The sequence below is a fragment of the Ailuropoda melanoleuca genome, chromosome 6 (genome assembly GCF_002007445.2).
Source record: "Ailuropoda melanoleuca isolate Jingjing chromosome 6, ASM200744v2, whole genome shotgun sequence".
Classification (NCBI taxonomy): domain Eukaryota; kingdom Metazoa; phylum Chordata; class Mammalia; order Carnivora; family Ursidae; genus Ailuropoda; species Ailuropoda melanoleuca.
In genome coordinates, this window is record NC_048223.1 from 87,493,050 (window position 1) to 87,504,323 (window position 11,274).

The 11,274-nt window shown below is 36.4% G+C and overlaps 1 protein-coding gene across 2 annotated transcripts in view; it reads right to left on the reverse strand.

Annotated features, from left to right (window-relative positions):
* The window catches only part of WAPL (WAPL cohesin release factor), a 76,790-nt gene that overhangs the window by 48,373 nt on the left and 17,143 nt on the right, over positions 1–11,274 (reverse strand). For both annotated transcript variants that reach the window (XM_011219944.3, XM_011219943.3), the window contains exon 3: positions 1,761–2,804. In XM_011219944.3, the coding sequence (XP_011218246.1) occupies positions 1,761–2,804 (1,044 nt within the window). The remainder of the gene's footprint in view (positions 1–1,760; positions 2,805–11,274) is intronic.

The following is an 11,274-nucleotide window of genomic DNA, read 5'->3' on the forward strand; positions in this document are numbered from 1 at the left end:
ACACACACACACACACAATATCAGGTGGTATTCACCCTTAACATTTTTCTAGAACTTAAGTATACTGCATCATGCTAGCCTTCAAAAAATGTCTGCTTGTATCTACAAAAACCACATTAAAAAAACAAACAAAACGGAAAGAAAGGAACAAAAGTAGCTATCTTGGCAAAAGACAGAAAACAACCTAGTACAATGTAGCTCAATGACTTGTGAGTCTTCATACAAAAATAACCAAAGAATTAGATTAATTCCTAAATGGTTATAATTTTTCTAGCCTAAACAAAAAAAGAAAAACAGGAAGGCTTTTTGCTAGCCCAACCCTTAAAAATGTTTGCTATTTCATACACCATATGAAGACCCAAATTCCAACTCTGGCTGTATCAATCAAATGGTCTCTAATTTTTAAATTTTATTTGTAATCAACATCAAGTTTTTGAAAGGGAGCCTAATGATTTCACATTTCAACGCTTAAAGAGTTATATTACCCCAAAATGTAAATTTCTGCCAGAGATTTACAGTTGCTGATTAAGATAACTTGCTATCAAGGTTAGCAGTAAGAGCTAAGTAAACTGCTGGGAGACAGGAGCTCCAGTTTCGTACAACGTTACTTATCATCCTCCCGAGAAAGCAACTGTAAAGCTGTCTGCCCAGGCAGATCTCATGTGACTAGCAAGGCTGCAGCAAACTTCAGTTCTCCAGAAGAGATTCAAGATAGCACTAGATGAATTCTGACAATATTCTTATTTTACTTATTTATTTTTGCAGTGGGGAATAAGGAGTGAGCCTTCAGGGACTATTCCTATATAATTCTAGTTTTGAAGAGTGACTCTAACCTAACAAAACTATTTTTAGGCCAAATACAACAAAATGGTAGGTAGTCTCAAGTATGACTTATAATGTACAAGAGAATCTGTATGTAAGAATACTATCAGAGTTCTAATTCGCTTTATTTAGTAAGTAAACCAATAAAGAAAAACTATGTATTTGGTTAAATATATATACATATATAGCGCCTGTATCCCAGAGGCTATCACCTCCTCTCCCTCACTCAACAATCAATCCACTTCACAAAGCCCTTGTCAGATAATGACTTAATTTACAGCAAAGCTAACCTACTTCTTTTGTCTCTCACAGTAGACTATCAACTCCTTGAGAATCTCTAGTCATTACTGGCCCTACAATCAAAGAGACAAATTAAATTTCACTGTTAAGAGTGAGCAAATACTAAACTAGCACTTTCCAATTTTATTAAATCAACTCAAGAGGACGATTTTTAAGATTACTTAAGATGTCCTGAGAATGTTTTAAAAATTTGTTGATTAGTTTTGAGCCAACTACAAAGGGTTTTTATCAATTTTAATTTTCTAATTTTTCCCTCATTACACACCATCTATTGTCAGTGTAGTTCTAAATGTCCAAAATCCACCCTAAGTCTCCACTGCATTTGGATTTTCAAAGTTGAAACATTACGATGTTTAGTACCCCTATACACACACACAACTTAAAATTCTCAAGCGCTAACAGCAGAATTAAAACACAAATATGTAAAGACTCCAATCTATAAATTGATTCTTACAATGTGGAACTTAATTATTAACACTTAAAATGCTGTACCTCTGGATAAGGTAATCTGTGGTGCTACACAGTACTTTTATTAAAACTGAACATAAGTTAAAATTAAGTATCTAGGCAGAAACTAAGTAGCTGTTGATTTAAACCTGAAAAGCATTTACTTATAATAATTTTTTTTTAAGTCTTACCTGCATTATTAGCACTAGACTGACTGTCCTGGGAATTATCATTGCTTTCAGGAGGAGGCTGCAAGGAGGGGGACGGAGCTGTTTTAGTTCTTTTTTTGCTTGTCTTTCTTTCCACTTGACAGTCATCTTCATCATCATCTTCACTTTCACTGAGATCATCAAAACCAAAATACTTAATTTTGTAATTAGAACTCCCAGAACCTCCTTCATCACCTCCTGTCTCATCATGATCTTCAAAACCAAAAAATTCAAGTTTAACATCCTTTTTAGATTTAGTATTACTAGGTCGAAATCTAGTAGTGGTCTTAGAAGTCGCAATATCTGCCTTTTTCCTTAGACGGCCGGCTTCTCCCAAATCTGCAGGGGTTGTTGCAGTGAACTCATCCATGCTACGTTCCATAGTATCCTGTATGGTAACATTGCAAACTGACAAGCAAGATGGATGTAAAACAGTGTAATCTCTAGTCCGTCCAACTGTCCCTCTGAAACTGGTCCCAGAACTTACACTGCCTTTCTTTGCCTGATTCAGGCCATCTTTATTTGAATCACTGTTTGCTTTGGCTAAGGCCTGACTGGTGCCGTCCATTAGCTTATCAAAATTTGATGCTCCTTGTGAGGATTTTGCTTTATTGGACCTACAGTACGTCCTACAGTTGCTTGGCCTAAGAACACTTTGCACGATGTCTTCCTCAATGGCTTCACTTAGATTTTCCAACCGGTTTTTAAAATCCTCATCCTTCATCTCCAAAAGAGGATCACTATCCAAACTTAAAATACAATCTTCTGATCTGATATCTTCAAAATCATTATCCCATTCATACAAACCAGTTCTTACAGATCCCTTAATGGAAGATATTTCTGATGGAGATTCTGATCTTTTTCCAAGTTGGGAGTTCCAAGTATCATTTGTTTCCTTGATTTCATCAGCTTTGTATCCAGAAGCTACAGTTGTTTCTGCATTGGGTTTCTTAGTACTGTCTTCAGCGTTTTTGTAAATATGGTGACTATTCTTTTCATATTCTTCACTAAAATTCTCTACTTTATCTGTAAAAATTAAAAATAAGTCAAGGATAAAAAGATAAGTGACATCAATGTAAAAAAGTTAACAACAGGAATATCTGGCTAATTAAGAGTATAGAATCAATCTTAAAATAACTACAGTAATGTTAAATTATGAAGATATTAATGAATGTTTACATATTTTACATTTCCCCTTCCACCTTTTTTCTTTTTTGGGGAGGGGGGCAGAGGGAGAGAATCCTAAACAGGCTCCACACCCAGAGTGCAGCCCTACACAGGGCTCGATCTCACGATTCTGAGGATCATGACCTAAGCCGAAATCAAGAGTCAGGGGCTTAACTGACTAAGTCACCCAGGCTTTTTAGCATAGAGCTCTCATATCTTTTAGTGACCTCTCCCTAGTCATTCAAGTCCCTTAAAATTGTTAAAATTAATTCAAGAGATTTCAACAGTGTTAAGCAACTACATCAATTCGGAATTAAATGACTCAGCCAAATCTTCTCAGAGGTATTACGGGTTTTGCAAATAAAAATCCTTAAATTGAAATTTATTTAGTAGAATCTAAACAGTATAACACATGGGGAGCCTGAGTGGCTCAGTCGGTTAAGCATCTGCCTTAAGCTCAGATCATGATCCCAGGGTCCTGGAATCAAGCTCCCCATCGGGCTCCCCACTCAGTGGGGAGTCTGCTTCTCTCTCTCCCTCTGCTTGTGCGCTCTCTCTCAAATAAATGAAACCTTAAAAAAAAATAAAATAAACAGTGTAACATAATAAATGACAACATTCTGGCAATGTGTTTCTCTGGGGTAAGGCTGCCCATAAGGCATGCCAGCTTGGTCGAGAAACCAGTCTCGGGGTCAGGTTTCTTTTGCTATTTCTGCTTTCCATTCTTTCTCCTAATTCTAAATGCCATATAACTTCAAAGATTTTTTTTCTTCTTTAACAGTGGCTCTGGTGCCTAAGTGGCTACAGTGGCTTATTTATGCATATCAGTGAGTAGCAAACCTTAAACTTCCTATCATTTTGTACTTGGGGAATTCATTTTTGCTATCTTTAAATTTTATGAACAGAAACATTTTTTAACCTTTCTAAATGAGAGATGAAAATATGATTCAAATTGGTATTATGAGTAATTCTCCCAGCACTTAGTGGTAGAAAAACACTGGCAAAATGCTTATGCCAAACAATGAAAGTACTTAAGAAGTGCACTTATATTTAAGAAAAGCCAATTACAGATCTCAATTAACAAGTCATCAAGTATAGGCAAAGGGAAGATTACATAAATTCAATGCACAATTTTTAATACTACCCAGTGGGTTTAAACATAATTCAACTTGTTAGATTTACATTTACTTACCTTTAGAAGGCACCTAATACCTGTTTTATTCTTAGACATTTCCCAGCGGAAGGCAAGGAACTACAGTTTTCATTATCTCAGAAGTACCAATCGCTAAGCCTAAAATACTGAAAAGCTAAAAATTAAAAGCTAACTCTGACATGTGATACCTTAAAAGGGATAGAAACAAAAGGCCAAGTCTAAAACCAAACCAGAAAAAAATACCACCACTGCTTTTACTAGTAAGTGGAAAGAGCAGTGGTAGCCGAGTCTGGAGGCTTGCGTTGCCCTGGCTAAACTAGCTCTTCAGAGCCCAGGCAAGACCCCTAACTTTGGAGTTCCCCTGTGGGCTTCAATTTCCTCATCTTGTTCAAAAGGGAAGCCACTGATCTAGAACACTTCACAGCATTACTAAAAGAATTATTCCCTAATAAATAGCTTATGGGAGTACTTAGTATGCTTAGCTACACAAAGGTCTGTGAGATGTCATTAAATGTTATATTACATCGCCTTTTTTTTTTTTTTTTTTTTTTTTNGGAGGGTTGGGGGGAGGTGAGGGAGAGGGAGAATCCTAAGCAGGCTCCACGCCCAGCTGGAGCCCTGGGTTCGATTTCACAATACTGAGATCACAACCTGAGTGGAAAAATTAAGAGTCTATGCTTCACCAACCAAGCCAGGCACCCCTATACATCACTTTTATAACTGCAGAGCATTCTACTGTCTTAATGTCAAAAAATTTATTTAGGCTGTTTCTAATTGTTTTATGTAATAAGTAACTTTCTGACTTAAAAAGTTTATGTGAACAATAAATGCTAGCAACCCTATTTTAAAAACTACTTCGTTTTACTTTTATTACTCCTATTTCTCCTACAGAGAGAATGCATGTTGTTACTATTCACATAAATAAGCCATCTTTCATATGAGCTTATCATGTAATCTATTTTAAGTGCAAAAAGTAAGAAAGAGTCCTATGGAAAATATTCTCACTGAAAATTATAAATTGGGGCACCTGGATGGCTCAGTCGCTTAAGCATCCGACTGGGTTTTGGCTCAGGTCAACATCTCAGGGTCCTGGGATCAAGCCACGTGTCAAGCTCTGCGCTCAGGGCAGAGCCTGCTTGTCCCTCTCTCTCCCTCCCTGCTCATGTTGTTCTCTGTGTCTCTCTCTCAAATAAAACCTTTTTAAAAATAAATAAAAGTTATGTTTCATTAGCAAGTAAATCTACTCATCTATTCAATTATACAACAAAAACAATCCTACAGATGAATACGAAAGTACTTTATATATTTTTAAATTTCTGAAATATGTTAGATAAAAGCCAATGTAACCAACAGAGTTCTGCCTAAACAATGCTGTCCAAGTTCTTCACAACAGTATTCTAATATATAAAATAAATACTTTTCATAGTCCTTCATCATTTAAGCTCTGCAACAAATATTTACAACTATATCTTCAGAAGAGAGAGCGAGGCTACCTTATCCTAAAATGCAGAACAATTACTTTCAACCGCCCTCCTCCCTCAAACATCCCAGCTTCTCTATCACATAAATCCATTTAGTATCTTAAAACATTAAGTAGTAAAGAAAAAGAGATAAAGAGTTATTTTCTTCCAGAGAAGTTAAGCATTACTCTGTTTTAATCTAAATTAACTACATAAACAGAAATGTATTCCCAGCTAAGTTTAGCAGTTAAGAGAATGTGTGCCAAAATCTACCACTTTCTGGCTAAAATGAGGCATTAAGAAGTTTGGGCCATTTCCTCAGCAAAACAATGAACTAATAAGATCTTTCTGAAGGGCAAGAACATATAAAAGAAAGTAATATATTTAAGGATATTTTACAGGTTATACAGCATCACATGAATAAAAATTATCACAGCTATTTCCACTTTGCCATAATAAAGGACATATTTTTAATAATCTTTTAGCAAGACTTTTCTTAGGGGGCTCTAACGTATAAGTTCATCAGTACTCCCTTGTGTGTCCTATATCTACCAGCTTCATGCAAGGAATCCAAAACCACCTTCTAAGGCCTACTGTTCCTCAAGCTAGAGGGTCAAGACTAGATGTGTAGAAAGTTCTCAATTCAAGACTTAGCCCAACACCGTCGTCTATCAGATACTTAATAAATGCCTTTTAACATCACTGGATTTTATTTTTAAAACGTATTCATTTAAGTAATCTCTCACACCCAATGGGCTTAAACTTACAACCCTGAGATCAAGAGTCACACACACTTTTGACTGAACCAGTCAGGAGCCCCATAATCAGTAGATTTTAGCATCAGTAAATACTCAATATTTTATATGTTAGGTTAAGGGAGAGAATTTATCGTAAGGAAGAAGACTACATGGAATTTGAGAAGCATGGGGTTAAACCAAACAGCTAAACCAATAACTAGATATGTAAAAATTTGGCAAGCCATATTATCTCTCTAGGCCTCATACTGCTTATCTAAAACACAGAAGCAACCTCACATAAAAGATTAATTAAATCTCCATTATTCCCTAAAGAATTCTTAAGTTTGAAAGGAAATGGATAATTCCCTTAAAAATAAAAACACAAACATAGCAGTACTTAGAATAATAGGAGTAGACATAGTTTTATAAAGGTAAATAAATAGGTGGGATGATTTAAGGCTTCTGTGAGTATACTCTTTGAAGTATTTAAGAAGTTAGGAAGGTAAGTTTAAGCAGAGATTTATGAATGGGTTTCACAGGTTCTTCACATTTTGTGAAACTATGAAAATGTGCACACATTTTCCAGGGATAGTATGTATAATTTCAGCAAGTTTTCAAAACAAAATATATTTTTATTGGTTTAAAAGACAAAGAGAAGGAGCAAAATATATGCAGGACTTTAGTGTATGTTGACTGTGGAATTTCGAATCTCTATGGGAAAGATGGATTATTCAATAAAGGGTACTGGAACATATGGGGGAAATAAAGTTGATTTTTTTTTTACCTCAAACATTAAAATATATTCTAGATTAAGACTTGAATATGGGAAAATGAAACTAAACACATATTATAAAATTAAAAAATTTTTAAAAATACATTACCCTGGAATGGGGAAGTTCTTTCCCATATACAAGGCCCATAATCCATATTAATTTACATAAAACCTAAAATTTCAGCATGTTAAGTTAAAGGGAACAAAATGTGAAAAACGTAAATGCAAACATTACCAAAAATGGGGTCAATTTCCTTAACTTAAAAAGAACTCATACAGGGGCGCCTGGGTGGCTCAGCTGGTTATGAGTCTGCCTTCTGCTTGGATCATGATCGCGGGGTCCTATGATCAAGCTCTGTGTCGGGCTCCCTGCTCAGCGGGAGTCTGCTTGTCCCTCTCCCTCTGTCCTGCTCATGTCTCTCTCTTCCCCAAATAAACAAATGAAATCTTTTTAAAAATAAATAAATAAATAAATAAATAGAACTCCTACACATCCAGATGAATTAGAGACCTAAATATGGAGAAAATGCAAAGTTTTTTAGAATACAGGAATATATCTTTATGACCTTACGCAGGGAAAGTTTTCTCCAACAAGATACAAAAAGCATTAACCATAAAGGAAGAGAAATTAAATCTCATCAAAATTAAATCTGTCCATAAAACAACACTATTTAAGAGAACAGACAAACCAGAGTAGAGGGTATTGACACTACATAAACAATGCCTATAATAAAAAAATGCCCAATAAAAAAATGATCAAGAGACTTGACCAGACCATAAGAAAGGATTTTCAACAAGAGAGCCTGTGTGGCGCTTGATATTAGCTCAGGTCTTGATCTCAGGGTCATGATGAGTTCAAGCCTGGTGCACTGGGCTCTGCACTGGACGTGAAGCCTGCTTAAGATTCTCTCTCTCTCTGCCCCACCCCCACTCACACACTCTCTAGATAGATAGGTAGGTAGGTAGGTAGGTAGATAGATAGATAGATAGATAGACAGACAGACAGACAGACAGACAGGGGCGCCTGGGTAACTCAGTTGGTTGAGTGTCCGACTCCTGACTTCAGTTCAGGTCATCATCTCATGGTTGTGGCCCCGAGCGCAGAGTCTGCTTGGGATTCTCTCTCCTCTGCCTCTGCCCCTCCTGCTCGTGTGCGCGTGCATGCACGCTCTCTCTCTCTAAAATAAATAAATCTTTCAAATAAATAAATAAAAATAATTGAATATTAGCAATTCCACATGGTTCAGCATAACAGATGTATGCTCACAGCAACATCATTCCAAAACAATGAAATCTAAATATTCATTAACAGGCCAGTCAATAAAGTGGTCTGCTCATATAAAGAAATACTTCAGAGCTACAAAAATAAAACTACATTTCTGTAGGAGCATATCTTAGTATAACCACTACAAAGGACAATTTGGTAATATCTTTTAAAATTAAAAATGTACGTCAAAGAAGTGAACTTTCCCTTGAAGCAAGCAGTTTTATTTATAACCATTTATTCTACAAAGAGTAAATATGAAATAAAATAAGTAACAAGGAAACTCACTACAACTTTCCTGGTTTTTGCCTTCATAAATACAAACATCTATCAATAAAGAACTACTTAAATTATCATACAACCACATATCTAAATACTATGTAGCTATGAAAAAAGAATGAGACAGATCAACATTATGTACAGATACGGTTGCCCTGAGGGATGGGGATGATGGAAAAGACTTTCCTATCTTGAGCTGTATACTGTCTAAAAACAGTCTGTTCAAAAGCTTAAAACATAATAAAAACTGGCAAAGGTACATATTAAGTACCTTAAAGAGTAACAATGGTACAGGGTGCCTGGGTGGCTCTGTTAGTTAAGCGCTGGACTCTTGACTTCCACTCAGGTCATGATCTCAAGGACCTGAGATTGAGCCTACTGCTTAAGATTCTCTCTTACCTTTTTTTGGAGTCCTTATCTTTTTTTTTTTTTTTTTTAAAGATTTATTTACTTGGGGCGCCTAGGTGGCGCAGTTGTTACGCATCTGCCTTCGGCTCAGGGCGTGATCCCAGCATTCTGGGATTGAGCCCCACATCAGGCTTCTCCACTAGGAGCCTGCTTCTTCCTCTCCCACTCCCCCTGCTTGTGTTCTCTCTCTCGCTGGCTGTCTCTCTCTCTCAAATAAATAAAAAAAATATTTTTTTTTAAAAAAAGATTTATTTACTTATTTTAAAGAGAGCGAGTGCAGGGGGCGGGGGGTGGGGACAAAGGGAGAAGGAGAGAGAAACTCAAGCGGACTGTACACTGAGCCGGATGCAGGGCTAGATTCCACTACCCCAAGCTCATGACTGCAGCCAAAACCAAGAGTCAGACATCCAACCAGCTATGCCACTCAGGTGCCCCTGGAGTCCTTATCTTCTAAAGAATTATATTTATGTATGAAATACAATGTGTGGAATTTGCTTCAAAATAATCCATTATAAAAAGGGAGAAGGTAGGAATAAAAATAAAACAAGACTATGAATTGTTTACTGAAGCTAGATACATACAGATATACACATCTGTGTAACTGTATGCTAGTCTCTATATACTAACAACAAAAATACTTCCTTCATCCTTCTTATAAGAAAGTAAAAATATTCCCTTTTACTTTCACCAAACCCATCATTATACAGATGAGGAAAAATAGGCCCAGAGAGGCCAATGACAGCAACAGTTACCAATTAATCCAATGTCCAAAAGACCTCATAAAAAGGCTCGTACTGATTTCTATTACATTAAACTACCTATAGTGGTAGCTGCTAAAAACTGCAATACTAAAGCAGGTAAACCATCTTAATCCACATTAACAGAAAAAGTCCAGATGAAGAGGTTAAACATCTAATGTTTTGGACAAATGTATCATATGATGTGCTGAGGACTAAATTTAAACAAAATCTTTGACTTCTGACTAAGGAGACTGTACAGAGAAGAGGCTTTGGAAATCATTATTCATTAAATACAGGGGAGATAACTAGAAAAGTTAATTAATGGGGTAAGGGGGAACCTCCATTACCTGCAAGCTGCCTTTAAAATCGGAGTTGTTGTCATGAGAAGACAGAACTTATTTAATGTGTAGAAATCATTCAATTCACACAAACTATAAGAGCTGAGAGCCAAGAACACTGTCCAACAAAGGGAATGCCTAGGGAAGAGAGCATACTCCCTTGTCATAAAATAAGTATTTGATAAAATGGGACTTGATTAAAATTAGTTAACTTCTGCTCTGCAAAGACACTGTTAAGAGAATGCAAAGACAAGCCACAGACCCAGAGAAAATGTCTGCAATATCTAATAAAAGACCTTTATCCAAAATATAAAAGAACTCTTAAAATTCAATGAGAAAATAAACAACCCAATTACAAATGAGCAAAAAAAATGAACAGATATCAGCAAAGAAACTATACTGATATCAAATAAGCACACGAAAAATGCTCATCATTAGTCATTAGGGAAATGCAAAAGTCTAATTTCTTTACCATATTAAAAATTCTTTTTTTTTTAAAGATTTTATTTATTTATTTGACAGAGACAGCCAGCGAGAGAGGGAACACAAGCAGGGGGAGGGAGAGGAAGAAGCAGGCTCATGGCGGAGGAGCCTGATGTGGGGCTCGATCCCATAACGCCAGGATCACGCCCTGAGCTGAAGGCAGACACTTAACCGCTATGCCACCCAGGCGCCCCTCATATTAAAAATTCTTACACATTAGAAAGTCCAACATCTCAGTAAAAAAAGAAGCTAGAGACATAAAGAGGCAATCTGCAGAAAAAGAGAAGTGAATAACTTATGAAAAGATACTTTATTTCATTCACAATTAAAAATCAAAATAAAAAAAAATTAAAGCACAGAGGCACCTGGCTGGCTCAGTTGGTAAAGCGTGCAACTCTTGATCTTGGGGTTGTGAGTTCAAGCCCCATGTTGGATGTAAAAATTACTTAAAAATAAAATCTTAAAAAAAAAAACATAAAAGAAACCAAAAAATAAAAAAGTACATGGGACACCTGGGTGGCTCAGTTGCTTAAGGGTCCGACCCTTGATTTTGGCTCAAGTCATGATCTCAGGGTCATGACTAGAGCCCTGCATCTGGCCTGCTTGGGATTCTCTCCCTCCCTCTCCCTCTGACTCTCCCCCCCCCACACACACACACCCACTCCAACTCTCTCTTAAAAAAAAAAAAAAAAAAG